Source organism: Lepisma saccharinum, chromosome 29 (assembly GCF_977018435.1).
Source record: "Lepisma saccharinum chromosome 29, izLepSacc3.1, whole genome shotgun sequence".
NCBI classification, from domain to species: Eukaryota; Metazoa; Arthropoda; class Insecta; order Zygentoma; family Lepismatidae; genus Lepisma; species Lepisma saccharinum.
In genome coordinates, this window is record NC_139257.1 from 12,883,108 (window position 1) to 12,905,279 (window position 22,172).

Sequence of the window (22,172 nt, forward strand, 5' to 3'; positions counted from 1 at the left end):
ACTTTGCACTGCTGCTATTGTACCCTCAAGATGGGTTATGGTACTTTGAATTTTTCCAAAATCTTCATATGTTTCAAGTTGCAGCTTAATGTTGGCAACACTCCGAGTTATAGCACTCAAAGCATCAGAAGATGGTAGGTTGTTCATAAAATTTTCAAGTGTCTCAATTTTTTCTTTAACCTCGGCTATGGCATTGTTCAGAGGGTCCAGATTAGGTATCTGTAGTGATTGAATCTGTTCCTTTAGAGTGGAAATTACTAGATCAAAATCTTCTTGTGATTTTATGCTTTTGACAATTGTTTGGAGCTGTGTCTGGACATTATTTATCTGCTCTTCTAATTGCTGTTTCAATTGCTCAGAGTTTGTAGCCTGAGTCTTAAATTTGGCTTGAAGAGCTGCTACAGCCTCCTCTAAACTTTGAAAATTATCCAATGTAGCCAAATCAGTATATTTCTGAAGCAGCAATTTGAGTTCTGAATCAATTTTAAGAAGAGGGTCCATGCATTGTGATTGTAAATTTGTAATTTCTAGTTGAAGACTGGCATTCAGTGTGGTTTGTAAAGCTTGTAAATCACATCTTAATTTTTTTACTCTGACATCAAGCATCAGAATCTCATCACTGTGATCTTCATGCCTTGTATGGCCAAATATATCATTAGGCATTTTGTTTTAGTGGTTATTTATTATTGAATATCTAATTCTTAATTCTATAAAAAAAGGTATAAGCTTGTCATAGGATCCTGGGACCTCAATATATAAGCAGTCACCAGCAGAAACAGTGTATACAGTGCCAGAAATCATGTTTGAGTGCTTTATCCTGTAAATATTTTTGCCTATTGAAATCTTGGCATTACCCTCGGGGGTTGTAATAAATTGTAATTGACCACCTACAGGTAATTGGTAATAATTTAAATTATTGTTAAATATGTACAATGTTTTACCTGTTTCATCATCAACATCTGTAAGTATGCTGTTCAGATGAATAATTAACAAAGCACTTAGTTTAGATATTATATCAGAAGGGGGTGCTGGTGTTGGCAGGTCCATAATAGCCTGTTTTTTGAACCCAAATAAGTTCATAGGCGTGTTTATTTATTTCAAATCATGCTCTGTAATTGGGCATTGATTACCATTTTTCAAATCACAATGACCCCATGGTAGAGTATGTATGCCACATGACAAAATGCATCTCTTATCATCATGTGGGTCCAGAGCCACTTTTCTTACAACATTTGTAGTCAACAAGTGATCCACACTTTGAATTCTGCATTCTGATGTTCTGATTGAACTCTGTGATTTGAGACAATTTTTGTAATCTTCAAATTCAAGCTCTTTGTCTACAGTTACTCTGCCAATGCCCTTGGCTTTTTTTGCAACAGCACCACTACATGTTTCAAAGCTGTACATCTTGGCCCTTAACCCAGCAAATGCCAAAATAACATCACCAAGTGTCTCATCTTTTAACTTGCCAGGTACCTTTTTGTTGTGGGGTTGAATCTTTGTATGTTCACTGGTATCAAAATATTCAAGCAATGCAGGCTGGGACATATCTTGATAAACATCTTCTGTCTGAATATCAAGGATAAAACTATCTGTGTCCATGTACATCAGTTTTACACAATCACCATAAAAAGGCTTCAGCACATCATAATACAATTTTAACATGTGTAATTTGGCCAATTCCAATATCACAGCCCCTACATAAATAGGCTTATCAAACTTAATCTTTGTTTTTTTCATGTTGAAAAGTGCCATATTTTCATCATGAATTCTTCTATAATTGAAGTTAGGCTTTGCTATCAATTTTTTGCTCAGGCTGTGGTCAGTAATTAATTTAACATCAGTATGTTTTCTGACATTTTCTATGGTTTTGCCATACACTGAATTTACCATCAATTTAAACAAAGTTTTATCAAATTGGCTCATTGCAGATGTTCGAAGCTCTGTGTTTGTATCAATATATGGCTTCAACCATCTTGAGTGCCTGAACCTCAAAACTTTGCCAACTTTGGTCACTTGAACACCATGATCCATTAGGAACTGGAGGTTTTTGTAATATATGACATAATCCTGTTTTGGCTCCAGAGTCATCATCAATTTCTTTTGTTTAGAGCCAGGTGAACACTTAACCTCAGGAATTGGGGGCAGATCAGAAAATTTCTTGTGTAAATCATCAGGAATTGTCAGATCAACCTCTAAGAACAGGCCATAGTTACTGTCATCAAAATCCTGAAGATCTTCAATATTGAAATCTTCAACCCACTCAAGCCCTGCATATGGCAGTTTATCCATCATAGCATGACCATACAGGCTGTTGGCATCTACATACAGTATATAATTTGATGGCAGTGCTGGATCATAATTGAGAATATACTTGTTATTTGCTCTGGCATATCTCTGAGAACATTGCACCATGCCTCCTCTTATACATTGTTCCATAAACAGGTACATATCTTGATTTTGGATCAGATCCAACTGCATTTTAGTGTTCAAAAACATTGCAGACCATGCTAGGCATGGTGCACTGTAAAAATACATTGGATCCAGTTTATAATTTTCCATGGAAGATTTTCTAAATGCCTGAAGTATATCAGCCAAGAGAGTGACATCAAGTTTTAAATATGCCTTGTGATAATCACCAAATGTCTGGCATTTTAAATTGTTCCACATCAACTGGGCATGGTGATAATCATCATCAGTGATTCCAGATGCTCTGATTTTGCTGTAGAATGCTTGTTGTGGTGGCAGAGAACACTTATCAAATTTAGAAAAATCTGTAACATAGTCATATGGATATACACCCTTCCGCCTAATTAATTTCAGGTCCTGATTTGGAAACAAAGCACATGTGATTTTGAATTGATCATCAGATAATTGACTGGCCAGTGTAGCCAGGCTAGCGGACAGAATTCTGTAGGAATCAAGAAATCTTAAGTGAATGGGAACACCATTAACTTTAATTATCTTGCTAATGGCAATATATTTCTCATCATTTTCTGCTAAAATATTTAAATTCTGCTTGTCAAACCCCTCGTACCTGATCAGATGATGAAAATCATAATTGGATGCACCATGGCAAAATATAGGGACAAATTTTGGTCTCTGGATCTTAATATTACAGCTATTACACAGGGCCATTAAAAATTTACCATTTGTATGAGAATGGTGTTTCACCTTGATATTTATATCTGAAAATTCAGAATCACATACCGGGCATTTTTCTGCATTATTGAAATCTTCAATCTGATCCTCTGTTAAAGGCAACATAGGTTTTGATTTTAATAAGATATTAGATGCTATGTAATGGCACTCATTTTCTATTCTATGTGCAAATTCTTTGATGGCATCTGGTCCCATGTATAAATATTCTTTACTAACAACACCATCCTGTACAATCACATAATAAAAACTAGAAGGTTCATGTAGCTGGTATGATGTACTTGAAGATTCATCAAGATCTGGGCTGCAGAATGCAAGGGGTTTGAGGTTTGATTCAAAATCACAGTCTATATATGCTGGGTGTTCCAACAAGGCTTCAAATTTTTTGAATTTGGCATTTTCATTTGGATTAGGCATCACCATATGAACAGGTTTATGGTTGCCACAGTATTTTAAATGTTCAATTAACTTGTTTTTAGCAATTTCTGCATTCACTTCACGAACCCCATTTACCATTTTTTGACCATCAAATACAGTAAAACATCTTCGGCACAACTTAAATATTCTATTAAATTTGTCTAGTTGTTTTCTTACTAAAGCTTCAAGATTATGTATCAAAATGTAATGGTATGTACCATCTCCTTCAATTAAGAGCACATCAATCGGGACAGCAGAATCATCATCAAGTGTACTGATTCTGAGAGGTGCTATCAAGCAATTGCCACGGCCAGTGGAACAAATAAATACATTAATAGATAATTGTTTACCATTGATATCCCTGGCCTTTTTTTTTCAAATTTATCAATATTCTGAACAGACATTGGATATTCTAAGCCCTCCATTGCATCATCAAAATCATGTTCATGTTGTTTATAATAAGTTATTCTCTCAGGATGACTTAAAACTGGAAACAAAGCAGCTAAAATACACCACAGAAAGCATTTCTCATCATTATTTTCTATGTTAACCACGGCTCTTTTGTTTTTAATATTGGCAGGTAATGGCAGATATGTAGATCCTTGTAATGGGCTGAATTCAGAAATATTAACATAGAGCTTGTGTGGAGATCCACATAGGCTCCAACCCGATTCTTTTGCAGCAAATTCAGAGTGTTTAATATTCAATTGATCTATCAAACTGCTTATTTTTTTGTCTGAATTTGTATTAGAATATACAGCTACAGTTTCTGTTATGTGGGGCTGTGTAAATTTTGTGCCATTTGATTTCTTATATTGTGTAAACAATTTGAGGGACAGCTTGTAAGAGCCATTTTGTGCATTTAGAATTGCCTGCACATCAGAATTTATACTGTTCAAAAAATTCTTAATGTCACATCTTGGCTCTGATACAAAACGGTGATCCCTAAGTTGGCCATTAAAACTGCTATGGATGGGTTCATAGCGTGGCTGCTTTGCTGCTCTAGCATTAACAGGTGCTTCATGCTTCCTTTTCAGACCAGATGAAGATGGTTGTGGGGGCAATGTTGATGACTGCGCAGAACAAGTATCTATATGTTTATATGTGAAATATTCCATGCTATATTTTCTATGGCATTTAGGGCATATTTTAGTGGGAGTTCTGCATTTGTCTGGATTACAATTCTTTTGATGCTTAGCCCAATTGGGGCTGGATATATTCTTATTGCATTGATTACAATGTTTTTGATTTGGCATTTTTATTATTGGTTTATTATATAAAATTTCTTGGGATTCAAATCAAAATTATATACTTAATAAAAAATATCAGTTGGGTTCAGCAGTGTGCTTTGTATATTCAGTGTGTGTGTGTGTGTGTGTGTATGTGTGTTAATATTTTTGGCTTTGGTATTTATATAAAGTTTCTTGGGGTTCAAATCAAAACTCTATACTTAATAAACCTATAACAGGTTGTATAAAGCTGATAGCCTACATGCACAAAGGTAGAATAAGTACAGAAGCACTGCCCTAGCACAAATGCATGTCTACACAGGCATGTCCTAGAAAAACAATGACCTAATACCATGTGTCATGTATAACAAACTGGGGCAGATATAAACCTTTTGTTCAATATATTACAAATATGTTTGATATGAATAATAAAAAAATTCTCTATATTAAATCAAACAAACCTATAATTCAATTTATACAAATCTGCTATATTTTTGTGTTTAAAAAATATGAGGAGCACTGCAACAACACATCTGTACTCTTCAACAACTCTCACAATACTGGCTGATATGTAATGCAAAATGTCTTTATATAGCCTAAGCACGGACCGCATTGAAAACATCTGAAACAATAAGCCAATCAGAATACAACACATCATCACATTATGTCATAACCAACCAATCAGAAAACAACACATGCCTAATAAATTATTGCATAATATTGGGTAATAATATGTTGCAAAACATGATGCAATAGAAATAAACCAGAAATAGGCCACAAGTGGGCCGGAAGTGGACCGGAAGTGGGTAAACCGGAAGTGGACCGGAAGTAAATATGTGTGGGTGTGGGTGGGTGTGGGTGGCTTTTTGGTTTAGTTTTAAGTGTAGCAAAAACAATATCAAGAAGGGCCATATTTTTAACAAGCTTATGGACAACAATCTCACAGATGTAGCTTTTGTAAGTGTAGGCAAATCAATCTGAGGGGGCTCATACTTTCACGGGAAATTCCCGAGGGCATTTTTACAAAAATCTTGGATTAGACAGAGTACCACACTTGAGCAATAAGCTCATATGCACATCTTGAGCTAGTTTTAAGTGTAGCCAAATCTGCCTGAGGGGGGCTCATACTTTCTCGGGTTTATAATAGCATCAATTACATTACTGTGCTCGTTTTGCAATATTTATATAAATGTCTGCATATATCCATAAAAATAAGCGGGCATTACAGGCCGCAAATGTCGGCATCTCCGTCAGCGCCGCCCGCCACGCCTCTCCCGATCTCTCGGCTGAAGATCGAAATGAACGCACGGTACTTTCATATGGAACATTTTTTTTGATACACCCTATATATTATCTGAGAAACTATTTATGTCTCCTGATTTTTTTGTTGGTTACAATGTTGACTCAGTGACCTATTCAATTAGACAGTCTGTGTATAACGGCACAAGAGATTCTTTCCCTTAAATATTAACATTAATATTGGTTATTGTATTGCAATTGCTTCTAATGAAAGTAATACGAATCTAGGTGTTGTCCAAAGTTACGGGATGAAAAACATACCATTGCATTATTGTAAGTGATGTATCCAGTAAATGGGTTTTGAATTGATAGTGTTTAAATGTAGTTTGTAAAATTCACAAATCACTAACGTTTCACATTCTAAATAAAATTTGATACAATAAGCTACATAACGCACTATATAAGTTATTTTCTTTCATATTCTGAAAATTAATTTCTAACTTGAAATTCCATCACTCCTTTCAGATTGCTGTAAGTAGAGAACAATCTTCAAAATTAAACCTAATTATAATATACAGAAGTATCTAATACTTGTTGAAACTCGATAAATAGTATTTTGTGTAATGTTTACAGCATTAAGCTGATTAAAACTACATAGTATTTAGCAATAAAGTTAAATATGTGTCACGAACATAGAATAGGAAAGTATGTTTTAAATGTTGAGAAATTCTTGTGAAGCAAGTGAATTGCATTACATATAAACAGACAAACAGGTGAGCACTAACGCTGTGGTTCTATTTGAAATTACAGCTCTGCTGAAAATGTTTGCTGTTTTCAGTAGAAAAATCCATTGTTTTCAATTGTACCTTATTGTGTTCCCTAAAATCTACTGAAACCAAATGATTTTCTATTACTCACCTTTAGCTGGTCTAATGTACAGCTAGAGTACACGTACAGTAGAAGGACTATAACTGAAAATTTTCCCTTCAATATTATATTTTATATGGTATGTAGTGTTTTTCGATTAACATATTTGCTGTAAAATAACTTTCGATTCTTCCTGATTAACAATTTTTATTCATATCTATTTCAAAATTTGATCGCAGTAGATGTTTCAATTGATCTACTGAGAACAGTAGACAAAATTTTCAGCAGAGGAGATATTCAAAGGTTTGGTGTAGATTGGAAACAGGAGAGACTCATCAATCTGTACATGAAACAATTAGTTAAATTGAGAATAGAAGAAATTACAGAGGAAAGTGAAATTACAGGACATATACAATATTCGACATCCACTTCGAAGAATTGGTAAAGAACTTTCTTCAGAATGAAGCAGGTAGGGTAATAATAGAAAGAAGAAGAATCAAACATATAAAATTTGCGAACGACATGGCTTTACAAGCAGAACAGCAGATACAAGGGAGAGACCAAGGGTAATTGACGTGAGAATTCCTACATGAGCTGTAATCAGTAAGGGATATTGAGAATAGCAGTGGCACAAGAATCCTTTAGTAAATTAAGAAGCGTCTTTATGGACTTTTGGACAATGAACTAAGAAAGTGAATAACGAAGTTTTTTGTGTTAGGTGTAGCGTTGTGTGGTGCAGAAACCGGTACGTTACAAAGATGCAAGGAAGAACAACTAAAAGCTGTAGAAATATGGACACTGTCTAAGAATGAACTAAATGTTAAAAGACGCACCGAAATTAAATACTACTTAAGATTCAATTTCATCAGTGTACAATGAGTTTCTGACTTCGTTGAAATTATTTTCCATTTCAGTCCCTGAAATTTTCAGGAGAAGGGAAAACTCCCTCCATTTAAAATATTTACTTTACTGGCGTGTTTGTCGAACACTGTCTCATAAGTTTTCCCATGAATCGAGTTAGAACTTGATTTTAGATGTTATTCAGATGCTAGTTTATTACTAAAATGGCCTCCTCCACGAATATAGTGATAATATTTTGTCCTGCAAGCTAGGGGACAGGGGATTTCATCACTGGTGTTCAGTGACAGCGATTGGGTTCCAAAGGCGGGAAGCAAAGTGCTAAAACTGCGTGAGCATAAGATACAAAAAGTGGAGGCAATAGCTTCTTCCTAATCGCCGTCACTGCTGGTGTTACCATATTGCCTACTAGCTAAGATCATGTATCGAACCGCAGGTCATAGCCAAATTAAACGGTCTCAGTATGTACGAAGTGCAACAAACTGTTTCGAATTATCTTTAACATTTCATGTTACAGTAGATCCTCATCTTTTCAGTGGCTTTACTTTGGGTATTGGATTTCAATTTGCATTTAATGAACGAAGATATGTAAGTCAAGATATTGTCTAAACATCCAGTATGGAGAACGCTATTATTGCACCATTATATGCAAATACTGTATATAGCCAATTAGTTTTAATTCTAAAGTATGTAAATAAATTCACAGTTCACTAAGTTCAGAATCAAAGTACAAAGGTATATAGTGCGTTATATAGTACATAATGTAAAATATTCTTTACATTACGCTGAAATAAAAGTTCTAACCTGAAATTCCATATCTCTGTTTACGACTAGGTAAGTAGAGATGGTAGGAATGAAGAAAGCTGAAAAAATAATGTTAAAAAGGAATAGAGGTAAGATCTACATTTTGTCATCGAATATTAATATGTGCAATACATGCGTACATTTCTTATTTCCGTAATACAATTTTAGACTACCAATTGCATTAAATAAAAAACCCAAATGAAGTAACAGTTCAGGAATTAAAATTTTCCATATGACCGCCATTTTGATTTCGTGATTACAGACAAACGAGAGCTTAATGACCTGGGGTGTGAAGCGTTTTACATTCGGGAATGAATGCACTGTTTTCTGCCAGAAATAAAATATTCTATTTCTTATCCAATCTTTTCAACCTACTAAAGGGTAAGGCAAAAGTCTGGCACTACCCTTTTAATTTGAAAACTACTTGACGGAGGGCGATGAAATTTCAGATATGGGTAATTGGAGTGGTGTCACGCCAGATGGGGCTAGTGTGTATCATGGCGGCCATCTTGGAAGCCGCCACCTTTAAATTACATCCAGACTTTTAATTGGGAATGGTGTCATGTAACATACCATTTTACATGTGTGTTTTCTCAGAAATATGAATATGCAGTTACTTCTCCTAACGTTATTTGGTGAGGATATTTTCACAGTTGAAGTTCACATTTGGCGTAATGTAATGGTTTGGTATTTATTTGTTTCAGGTGATCTAACATGACTCTAACCGTCCAAGAACGGATCGAAATTGTTGTTATAAGTGGAGAGCGCAGTGCCAAGGTCATTGCAGAAGATTTCAATGCTGGCATCCAGAGAGAGACGTCTCACATACCACAGTGTTGCGTGTAATGCAAAAGTTTAAGGAGACGGGATCCGTGTCCGACAGAGAACGTAGTGGACGGCCGAGAACAGCTACCGACGAAGAAACAGCAACGGCAAGCGTGGCATCCTTGGCCAAGAGCCCAAAACATAGTACCCGGAGTTTGGCTTCAGTCCCAGAAGTCAGAAGTCCATACTCCGTGTGTTGCATCTAACAAGTGGCATCCCTACAAAATTCAAATGCAGCAGTTCTTAACTCAGGATGACCCAGACAGGCGGTTGCAGTTTGCAGACTGGGCTTTGGCTAGTTGCAACGAGGATCCCCAGTTCCCGAAAAGTGTTCTGTTTAGCTACGAGACCATATTATTCGTGAACGGTGAGGCAAATAAGTAGAATCATCTTTATTGGTCAGATACCAACTCATCGTGGACAGATCCTTGTAAGGAAGTCGGTGCGGCAAAGGTAATGGTGTGGTTTGGGATAAGGAATACCCGAATTGTGAGACCTGTCTTCATTCATGGCAATCTGAATGGGGAGAGATATCTGAGTATTCTCCAGGAAGATGTGTTACCCTCATTGATGAAACCAGACGGCGAACTATCATCCTATTTCCAGCATAACGGCGCCCCTCCGCACTACGCGTTGTGTCAGGCAGTGGTTGGATGAACAGTTCCCAGGTCACTTGATTGGTTGAAGAGGACCCACTGAGTGGCCACCCGTTTCTCCGGACCTTATAAATATATATAAATAATAATTCATTCATATGTTATATTTTAGCAAAAATTATTATTGAATAGTGTCGTTGAAAAATTGAACTAAGCAATCTTTTTACTTTCGGAACTTTAGCAAATTAAATGTAAGTCAATAAATAAGAATAAAATCCCAATTAAATAATAATTTAGAAATTTACCAAGTACACTTTGAGTGTTCAACATATAATAACAATAAGAAAACTCTTGCCTAAATCGATATATTCCCCTCATTTGAGTCAAAATAAGCGCACAAAAGGTTTTACAAAAAGTAAGAGCCTTGTTGAAATAAACTCGGTTTTACCCAAAAATTGTATTAAAACAAGACATAGACTACACATAAGTTACACATAAAGTAAGTTCACTAGTGGAACTAAAGATTTGATACTTATAAACCAATACGCTTGAAATTCATCATCTGTCAAATAATATACTCATTTCATTGTTCAATATCATGTCGTTCTCTCAGAAAATACTTGTGGCATCACCGAATAAAACATGGTGAAATATTATGAAAAACCACTCTCTCTTCACTGATTAGTTACATTATCATTTGTTGTTTGGTTCCTCGCAATGTTACTTCCTGGAACAACTTTGGCAAAAATCGGTTCTGAAACACCTGTGAACTCAACTTAGTTCAATGCTCAGAAGTTCCGCACCACAGGGTAAACATACTTTGTTCTGTAAATCGATCGTTCTGCACTCTGGTGCAAACCTGAGCTGAATATTAATTAAGTGATCTACTTTGACCAAAACCCGCTCTGAAAAATACCCGACCCTTTTTCTGGTTGGAGAATCATCTTTTCTTTTCTTCTCGAGACCTTGTTGCCATTGATCTACACCGGAAGAGAATTTTAATTCGGTGGTCCACCTTTGTCTACCTTCTGTCACAAATTCGGATATATGGAGTTCATCTCAGATCTGTGTCTTACATACTACAAGCTTAAACTATTTAAAAGTATTATGTAGAACTCTCTGATTCGCCACGCTGGATAACCGTGGTTTGAGTCTGAGAATCACCCAAAATATTGGTTTCACTTTTACTAACGTCCATTATGGGCATTCATATAGCTTAATCAACACTAGAGATTTTACTTTAATTTTCAATAACCTTAACATACATCAGATACCTTCAGGTAATTCTTGAATAATCACATAGCTTTATATAGATAGAGCACCTATTACACCTAATTAACTAATATTTATATATTTTAGTTATACCATAAAACCTCGTTAATCCGGACACCGATAAGCCGGACTTCGCTTAATCTAGACAGGCAAATGGGAAAAAAGCAGAATGCAAGGTTTTAAATGTCGCTAGAAGTCAATAATCGCATTCGACATATTTCCTCGTAACAGCTAAGAATATGTACATCCAACGTCCATGGGAGAACTGCCAAAAAGAAGCAGTCAACCGCTGAGGAAATTCTGTTTCCCACAGACTTTTGGGAAGAAGCCGCATTGACACAGGGATGACCTTGGCATATTCTCGTAAAACTCTGGTCACTATAATACGTGGTCGTACAGACCTATGCCCTTTGAATACACCATAATAAAAGTGTCTTAACGGAGTTTTAATACACTTTCTGCTGTTTTTTTAGGTTATTTCAGTTAAACCGAACTTTCGTTAAACCGGTAAACTTATCCCCCATTAGTCCGAATTAACGAAGTTTTACTTTATTATAAAATACCTGTACTTCTAAAAATCATACATTATTCATAAATTTGGGAGAAATTGGACCGAATTTATGTAAAACTCATAATAGGACATAACGTATTAATCTTAACGTGTTCTAAAGCATATCTAAACACTTAAAGGAAACTGTCGATATCTGATTCTTTTACTCATACCAATTAAATTCAAAGAAACATTTAGCAATGTGATTCAAAATATATTAAAACACAGAACGGGTTAATAAGCTCTTAATAGTATATACTTATTATGTATTAAGTGAACTCTATTACACATTCAAACGAATACAAGTATTCACTAGGGCTGCGAATATTTTCGAAATGAATTATCCGTTTGACCACATGAAAATACATTAATATGTTTATCTGTATTGTTACTTTTCTGATTCCACTGGTATTGTGACCCTCTCGTAGGATTATTTTGGATTTCTAGCTTTAAATAAGAATATAATAGTACTTCTCAGATTATAATTCCCTTTAACTTTTCTCTCTTATTTAATTCGATCACTGTCTCATAATTATCCCCATGAATCGAGTTAGAACTTGATTGTAATTGTTATTCAGATGCGAGTTAATTTCGAAAATGGCCTGCTACTTAAATATAGTGACAATGTTTTGTCCTCTATGCAAGGGGACCAGGAATCCATCAGTTGTGTTACCATATTGCATACTAGCTAAATCATATATGAAAACCGTAGGTCAATGCCAAATTATACGGTCTGAGTATGTAGAACTGCAAAATGCTGTCTCGAATTATCTTTAACATTTGATGTTACAGTAGATCCTCCTCTTCCCAGCGTCTATAGTTTGGGTATTGTATTATAATTGCATTTAATGAACGGTATCCTAGCCAAGATATTGTCCAAAGTTGCAGTATGGAGAGCACCTGTTATTACACCATTATAAGAAAATCCATGGCTAATTAGTTTCAATTCTAAAGTACGTAAATATATTTACTAAAATTTACGGTTCACTAACGTTCAGAATAAAAGCATAAATAGATAGAGTGTACTACGTAATACGTAATGTAAATTATTATTTACCTTACCCTGAAATTAAAGTTCTAACTTGAAATCCCATGTCTCTTTTCAGATCAAGGTAAGTAGAGATTGTAGGAATAAAAAAGCCGAAAAATTAAAATTAATATACATAGTAAACAGAGGCAATATGTACATTAAACCTTCGCAGCCTTTAAGTGGAAGAGCGTATGCGTTATTCTTGATGATATAATTGCGTTTAGTGAAAATTGGCCACAACAATGTGAGATTAGGAAAAAAAAACATCCTCGTCTGGCAAAAGTCGAACCTTAACAAATCCTAGCAAGTGTCATTTTGCGCTCGCCGAAACAGAAATATTAGACCATATGAAAAGCATGTCGCAAACGACCCGAACAAAGTAGTTGCCACATATAATATTTCAGTGTCAAATAACTTAAAGGAAGTTCGTTCCTTTGTGGAGTGCTGTATTCTTTTTAGCAGAGTCATAAAAGACTATGGTCTCATTGTAAACATCTGACTGACCTTACCAAAAGAGGGGGTAGCATTTCATATGGGAGAAAAACAATTTGCGGTGATTAATCAGATTAATTTTTTTCTGACATCCGCTCCAGTTCTACATGTTGATCCCAACGTGCTCATTGAATTACATTGTGACGCATCACAGCTGGGATTCGACTCAGTTCTTTTTCACGTTGTACCTGACCCCAACAATGAATGGAAAAATCTTGGCTCGGCCAGTGAGGTGTTGCTGCAGATTGTTTACAGTATTTGTCAAAAAGAAATGCATTACCTTCTGTTTTCCATCCTCCATTTGCGTCAGTAGTTGACGGATGCATTCTTTACAGCTCTTGTAGACAGTTCCGGTGTTTCTTGGCCGCAACAAGCAAAGGACACTTCCGGTAGGCTTGATATATGACGTTTACGACTCTCCCATTTAAAATGCCAGATTTTCAATCGCCCTGGGTGAATAAATTTAGTGGCCCATTGTATGAGTCGTGCCAGGTTTCTCCTCTCACTGACGGCGAGAAAGACTACATGAATCATTGTGACATGGTTGGACTGATTGATTATCTGACGGACTCAATTTTAAAAGAATGACAAAAGGAAATAGACAATAGGCTAGGCAATTTCAAGATCCCGATATAGATTATACATATCACACATTTAAAAATATTTTTTTAAAATTATATGATAGAAAAATACTAAGTTGAGCTATTATCTGCACTGGCCCTAATGACCTAAAATTCTTAAAAAAGAACCAGAGGACGCTCTTGACTAGAGTTATTAAGTACGGTGCTTTGAGAATCTTCACCACACAAGAACTATACCACCTCTCACCTTCCAAATCGAACACACATTTATTCTTATATCCGCATAGGTAGGTATGTTTTCCTTTGTTTCTACAAACCACATTGCTGTATTTTCTACCATATGTTTACAGACATATTTTAGGTGGTGGTCCTCGGCAAGCCCATAACAATATAATGTTTCATCAGACTTCTCCAAAAATTTTACGGGAGTCACATGAATGATAAGTCCATTCAATTTGGGAAACTTCAGAAGAACTGGAGGTTTAATGCTGCAACTATTTAAGTGAGGCCAATGTGTAATATCCATACTCGCACTGGAATCTATTGCTATTTTGAACATTAAATCCATCCTATAATTTTCCATCCTGACTAATAGCTTTGGTTTTTCAATGCCATGTCTATATGAAAATTTTACTACTTCTCAGGTTGACAATTTTTTCCTCTCTACTGGAGGAATCTGTACCTACGGAGTCACGTAGCTCTGTAAATTCAGGTTTCAATGAAACCAGTGAATAATATTCTGATTCAGATTCTCCTGCAAAAGTTTTACTTGAGCCAAGTTTCTTATTCCAAAATTTTCTATACCTCCAATCAAACCTTGATAAAAACAGCGTGTGACTTTCTCTCACTCACATACTCAACTTAACTTACAGCACCGACTATCCCAACGAGAGATAACTGCATTCAATCTACTCATAAAATTTAAAATTATTTAAACGCTCAGGGCCTTTTCTTGACCACTTTTAAAAATTTTTGTCATAAGTTTTACATGAGGCAGAATGGAATATTAGGAGCCAATCCACGCCATTTATAGATAATCCACATAACAATATGCTTTCTCGCTAAACCATTATTAGAATATTGTATTTCTATGGAATTCAATAAAAGGGATATGGACCAAGATATTGTCAAAATGTTGCATGAGGGAGAGCAAGTATTATTACACTATTATAAGCGAATACACTATAATATTATAGTGTTTCAATATACTTGCAAAAAGTCGAAATTCAGTAAAGTTCACTGTCATACTACAAAGAGATTCATTGTACCATACACCATGAAATAAAAAATATTTTTCTTTCGCTGAAATTAAAGTCCTAAACAGAAATTCCATGTCTCTTTTCAGGATGTGGTAAGTAGAAATGTCAGGATTTAACAGGCGAAAAAATCAAGTTAATTATAATAAACAGAAATATATAATATCTTCAGAGAACTAACGAATATTAATTATCGCAATATGTGTATAATAGTGCCCAAAGTAGCATAATCATGTAACGGCAATCCTTTTTAGAAGTAATTTATAAGTTCTGGAGACAGTTTAGAACGATGTTGTAGGCCTCATTATGGGCGTTATATAAGAAGGTGAAGTATACTTTACTTTGGCAAGAAGGAATCTACAACATCACTCATTTACACTCCATGTTACAAACTCCAAGCACAACATAATCAATAATATAAAACAACATATCCAAACATAGCAGACGACACAGTCTATATTTACATATCCTTTTGTTTCTTCTCAATTTATATCAACTCACTCCCTCTAACAGAAACCATTTAAGGTCTCCTTACCAAAAGTTACTTTCAGTCAATTGAGATTCTTTATTTGATCGAGAAAACCGAAACTCTGTGTTCCCTTTACTTCGTGTGCCCTCTGCCTCTGGTTACAGTTACCAGTGTATTAAGTCCTAAGTAAGTTGCAAACGGCCAAGAAACATGTGACGTCCCTTCTTCTTTACTTCCTTTCTCTGAATGTTACTTTACCCACTTGGTGCCTCTGAACTCTTTTATAACTTCACTTTTGAGTTTATCGTTCAAAAGCTTTGATCTGTCCTCTTGATACCTTACATAACCCGAGGAGCAACAGACCATTAAAGGCCCAAGCCCACATATCGAGCGCTTGCTTCAATTCCATCTGATCCTACTCACTCACTCACCCGAGGCGGAACATCATCTAACCAGTTATGGGTTGACGTCAGTATTAAATAAATAATCGATTGATTTGATGTTTTAAGTCCACTTTATGCACAGATAGACTAACTGGGACTGGACCTACAGTTTAAAGTGGAATCCGAACGACTATGTGCCTCTACCGGGTATCGAACCCGGGATTCTTTGATTACAAGGCAAGGACGCTACCACTACGCCATCGGGGAGGCACTATTAAATACTCCCTCTGTCCCATAATTAATATCCGGTACACCTTTGTTTGTTGTCCCATAATAATTGTCTGATATTCAAACTGTGACATTGGTGTATACAGAAGAAGAAAATGAAACACGGGAGTGAGTCACACAACTTTATTACTCAAGAATCAGTACAAATTGGCCGATCAAGTATCCAAAAGAACATAAATAAAAAGTAATCAATCCAGAATCAATACAAAGTGACCAAGAAATTTGACAAAACAAAACATCAAGACGAAAGAGATTGTTGGTCCAAGAAGGTTGTCATCCCATCAACGAGCTAGATCTAGTGCTGCAGTGCTGCTGTAGCCGCGTCGTAAATGTTCCGAGGACACTCCAAGCGGATGGCAGGACGTTGCTGCAGTTCAAGTGTGCTTTTTGCATATGGGGAATCCTGTAGTTATTCCAACCTTGGACGCGCATAATTTCAATGAGACAGGACTGCAAAGTGAGGAAGACGTTGTTGAGCTTCTCGCGTGTCAGATCAGAGAAAGATGTTTCAACGGCGGCGATCAACTCATCAATAGTTTGTGGAGCTGCCTGATGCTGGAGAGACTGAATTGCCCGGAAGTACCTCAGATCTAAAACATTCATGTCCGGACTGTTTGGCGGTTTGCATACGAGATCCAAAGTGATTCCACTGGCCGCTGAAGCATCCATCCAGGCACGGTCATTAAGAACGATATGCGGATGTGCATTGTCCTGCTGAATGGACACCTGGATTCTCCCTGCACGCAGTGCATGTGGCCATTGTGCATCTATTGCTGGGATTAACTTGTTGATGAGCATGTCCCGGTAAACATCTTTGGTAACAGTTAATGGTTTGGCGACCATTGTACCAGCAGGACGATTCCTGCTGTTACTCTTGGCAGGTTCCTTACTGACGAACGGCCAAATGCCTAACTTACCATTAAACCACTGCTTGCGACCAGGATCACAACGAGGCCGGGCGACGGCAGCCAGAAATATGATCTTGGAATAAACGATTTGCTTTTACATGTTCGCTGCGTGTCTGATTCGTTGGGCTGTAAGTACAAATTCTGACCGTCCTTCATCAGGTAGAACCATTTTTCATCCACATAAACTGTCTCCATCACCATGTTGAACTCCGGATTTCCGCTTTCAGGACAAGCGACTGTGATAGGATTCACCATTGACAAGGCAAATTTTAGACGTTCCGTATTGTTGCCATCGGTCAATAATGGCTTCAGCGCATTCGTATGCACTCTGATCTCTCCTGCCTTCACACGCCTGTGTAGGGTACTCTTAGCAACGTTTAGCGCCACTGTTATTGAACAAATATTCTTCCGCTTTCGCAGCGGTAGGTGCTGTAGTCGTTGTAGGGCGAGATCCTTCTTCTTTGGTTCGACTTTGCCTTTCATCCGAGATTCAACCGTAGCACAAATGACCCCATTTTTCAACGATTGCTGCCCCTGTTGCCAAATGCGACGTGCTGTTCTCGTACTTACATGAAATTTCTCTGCCGCACTTGTCATGGCACCTTTCTTCAATACACCAGCCTTACTGTTTTCCAACAGAAACTCGTACACTGCCTGTCGTTCACTGTTCGTAAGGTTCTTGCTACCCCTGTCGCTTCCTATCATGGGTTGTGTGTTCATGGCTCTTCTTCTCACACATACTCACTGAAGGAGTGCTCTAATAACGATTTGCAGCGTGCCTTCCTAGACCGGTTTTCATACAGTGCCACACCGGTGTGTTGCAACCCAACGCCCACTTTTTGTAATCGTCTGGGCGGTATTTATTGCTCGTTGCGATAAGGTCACGTTGTTCCTCTTCACAATCTTGAAGACTGATCTGCTGAGCCTCTCCTCATGCGTGTGCTTTCCATCTGCCTCTTCGTCTGTAATTCCTGTACTACCATTTTGGCATACCGGACTATAATTATAGGACAGAGGGAGTAGATAAAATTCAGATTCTAAATGAACAAATAACAATTGGAAAGGGGTGTTATGGTGGTCATAAATCCCTCTTTGACATTAATTTTCTTTAAGAGTGTTGATTTGTAATTAATTTGCCCAATTTTCCAAGCACTTTTAACATTCAAAATAATGTTTCAGCAGTCTGACCTCCGTTAAAAAAATCTGGTTGAGACTATGCGCGAAAGCACGCAAAATAACACCTATCAACTAGGTGCTAGCTGTTACATGATGTTAAACAATTCCTTCATTGTCAATATAAATTTTCTAGCAAAATGTGTTCCTCGATCGATGCAAGCATAAGCCATCAGATTTCTCAAATATCAACACATTTTGCAAAATAGATCATCCTGACCTAAATTGAATTGTTTGTTTCAGAAATCGCCCATCGACCACTTCTTGCGAAAGCAATACTTGTACGGTGTCATATAGCCCTTGCGAAGACTGTCGATAATGTAACAATGTACCAAAGATACCTAGATTCAGTTTTGAGAGGTAGCAATGCTCTGGCACATAGACATACACTAAGTATATCTCTTCTGTGTTGTAATACATTTAGTTCTGTGCATAAATGGTTGGGGTTCTTCTCGCCTTAGAATTTTCGTATGAGATTTTCTTCTGGCAAGGCCATAAGAAATCAACCCCACCTACCCGTACTACAAACTCGCAGAACTGGAAGGCTCTGTTGTCTGAACCTACGACGCATGTAATTCTCTGCAAGGTTATGCTATTCTGCATTTTGTATATACGTATGCATACACATATACAGCCTCAGCTGTTGCCTCCATAAAATCATCTTAGTCCTCAGAGATGGTAGTACTTGTCATTCTGTAAAGTGCTGCACAACGTATAATATAAAACATGCAAAGGACCCAAGAATTGACACACCTAGAACTTAATACCAATAAATCAATCAACCCAAGAAAGCAATATTATTTATAAGTATATTCACATACAAAATAGGTTCATATCTTTAGCTGAAAATAGCATAACAGCATTACACTCAAAATAAAAGTAAATGCACTTTGATATTCAGACAATAAAATACACCCAATAATACACGAATATGGTTGAAAATATTTTTGACAGTTATAAAGTACACGTGATAATCTAAAGTAAATATTTAGTTACACGTAACACCTAAGCTTGTAATTTTCCTATAATACATGGGAGATATAAACCAAAGCAGTGTAATTGGAATCTCCAAACACACACGCATACTCATATGGAAGGCTGAATTTTGTACCCTCCTGCGCCACTGTCATTGTTAGTGTGTGGAGACGTGTTGTTTCTCGTGTTTCTTCGAGAAACGATAACTCCGGCTGTAGGAGATGGAAATTCATAGGACTTGGACAGCCAGGTTAAAAATTTGGTGCCCCATCTTATGATGGACCTTAAAATGGCGAGTTTTATGAAAACTTCATAAAAATAAAGAACACGGCATTTAAAGTTGCGCGCCACAGTTTCCTAACTGTACAGCGTTGCACTCCTGCCATTGGCTTGTTGCCACGCACACCCTCTGCGTGGCTCCGCCCGATATAGCTTCTAAAACCGTGCGTCGTACAGTGATTCAATAACAAAGTGATTTCTCCAAACAGTTTATCGTTGATTTGTGAAAATATTTATACGAACAGCGCCAGCGAAAAATCAGGCGAAGCCAGGCCGGCTCGGTAGCTCAGCGGTAGTTGACCTCGGTCATTGAGTTGCTAGCACAGTGAGCTACGACGCCAGGGGTTCCAGGTTCGAGTCCCGGGTAAGGCATGAATATTTGTGTTTGTGCAAATGAGAAAAAAACGAAAATTGAGATAAATCGAGAAAAGAAAGATTGAGGAAAAAGTGAAAAAAACGGGGGATACTACTCCTTTAATAAAAAAAGTGATGAAAAAATTGGTAGAGCAATGGCACGGTATGCCAGAGACCCGGCTTCGAGTCTTGGTCGAGTCTGCATTTTTTGCTGAAAATCTACGTACGTAGTGCATATTCTGTGTGGCCTAATTTAATGGAAAGCGCGTACGTAGTTCAAATAATAATAACACATGGGAACAATATAAGAACTAAGGAACTGCATAACAATGAATGTTTGACGACGTTACCATTACGTCATCGGGGAAGCCGTATGAGTAAGAATCCACCCATCTATATTTGCATGTGCCTGTGTCTGTGTGGAAAATTAAGAAACTCCCAGTCAGGCTCATAGCGAGAGTAGGCTAAGGGGGCTGAAGTTCAAAGTTTTTTCTTTAAGACAAGGAAGCCAGAATATACCACAGAGAAATTTGCCCCTGGCAGAGGTAAGGGGAGAAGGGAAACATACAACGTGTTATTCGACCCTTGTTCCCACTGAAGATTTTCAAAGGATGAAGTGACTGCTAAATACTTCCTTTGGGAGGTCATCACGCGTATGAAAACAAACCGCAATCCTGCCTAGGGCACCAAAATATCTAGCTACGGAACTGCTTCCCTCCCCCTACCGTCTATAACAATTTCCCACCCTACTTTAGTCCAAAAATGTTCAGACGGAATATGCTAAGTTTCGTAAAACGTTAAGCGGACACCATATTTCCATTAAATGTGTGAATGAAACCATTTAACTTCTGTAAAAACTTCTATACAGTTAATAGAGAAAGCATTTTTAAAATATGAAAGCATATTTTAATGATTGCATTGGAACGTAAGGGATACAGTATATCATGTTATTGTATGTTTCTTATTTATACTGTTTTGTGAATTCTTGTTTGCATATTGTTATAACAATTTGAATAATACTCTAGTAACACTAAAAATAAAAATAACTATGGAGAGATAATTTGAGAACAGCCTTACTACACTGAGCAATAAAGGCTTCATCTGCAGCTGTTTCTATCTGTCTACTCAAACACACTCCAAAATGCCTCTTTTTATAAGCCACTCACACACACACTCAACGTAGATATTGCAGCTTAAAAAAAGTCCAATCAAGTTATCTTTAATAGTTTCTCTGTTATTAACATTCAAAGATTGTAAACACTATTTTGGGACACTATATTGTTGACGTTCGGAAGAATAAATCCAATGATCATATGCAAAATAACAATGGAAATGTCTTCCACTTGCACAAATTGGTTCTTTTAATAAGCATTATTAAGGAAAAGTATTGAGGATACGTGCATTGAATTTGTAAAAAATTCTGGTTGGGCAAGCTGACTACCATTTACAATTTCCAATTTGTTGATTTTGTTTGTTTTTATTTGCTTTCTGCCACTTTTGGCTAATTGCGAGGATGAGGATGAGTAATAATATGATGAAATTCATGAAAGGAAAATCACAAAGAATGCCCATGCCTAGGTCGGGATTTGAACCCGGAACCCCTGGCATCGCAGTGCGCTATTCTAACCACTCTGACAAGAAGGTTGGCTACAGTAATGAATTTTCGTGAGTTATGTTTTTGTTAAAGTTGCAGGCAGATTATAGTGACGTGTGAGGCCCAAACTTCGTAGTTTCATATAGGTGCACGTCTGCAGTAACTATGCCACGATTTCCTACTATATTAAGCAAAGAATGCCAGCGGAGAAAATTATCGAGGTTTTAACCAGGGTTGTTGATTGTCCGGAACACATAAATTCTAATGGGTTCTACTGGGTTCCGCTGCAGGAACGGAACCTTTTTACTCTCACAAATTAAATTCGGTCCAAGTTGCATATAGTTTCATTGAAAAAAGGTTCCTGGACCGTATTTAAATTGATACGGAAAAAACTTCCTGGACCGAATTGAAATACTTTGCAGATAAAAAGGTTCTTTACAGTCCAGAACCCATTTACGTCTGCTGATTTTCTTTCCTGGACCGGAATTGAATTTATTTAAAATTCCTGGACCTTTAACAACCCTGGTTTTAACAGAATTAAGTAAGGATTGAAATGCTGAGCAGGGAATCTGTG

General features: G+C 36.9%; 2 protein-coding genes across 2 annotated transcripts in view; one reads left to right on the forward strand and one right to left on the reverse strand.

Moving 5' to 3' along the window:
• Positions 1–17,208, forward strand: part of LOC145981392 (hippocalcin-like protein 1) — a 72,839-nt gene extending 55,631 nt beyond the window's left edge. Inside the window, exons 5-8 of the mRNA XM_083114631.1 lie at positions 9,457–9,770; positions 12,923–12,928; positions 15,265–15,270; positions 17,197–17,208. Of these exons, the coding sequence (XP_082970757.1) occupies positions 9,457–9,770; positions 12,923–12,928; positions 15,265–15,270; positions 17,197–17,208 (338 nt within the window). The remainder of the gene's footprint in view (positions 1–9,456; positions 9,771–12,922; positions 12,929–15,264; positions 15,271–17,196) is intronic.
• A 15-nt stretch (positions 17,209–17,223) lies between these two features.
• LOC145981393 (uncharacterized) lies at positions 17,224–17,943 on the reverse strand. The gene has a single exon (XM_083114632.1). The coding sequence runs from the start codon at positions 17,941–17,943 to the stop codon at positions 17,224–17,226; it is 720 nt and encodes a 239-aa protein (XP_082970758.1).
• Positions 17,944–22,172: the final 4,229 nt, after the last annotated feature.

Coding starts and splice junctions, on each gene's coding strand:
- LOC145981393 (XM_083114632.1), bottom strand. CDS start 17,943: ATGAACACACAACCCATGATAGGAAGCGACAGGGGTAGCAAGAACCTT.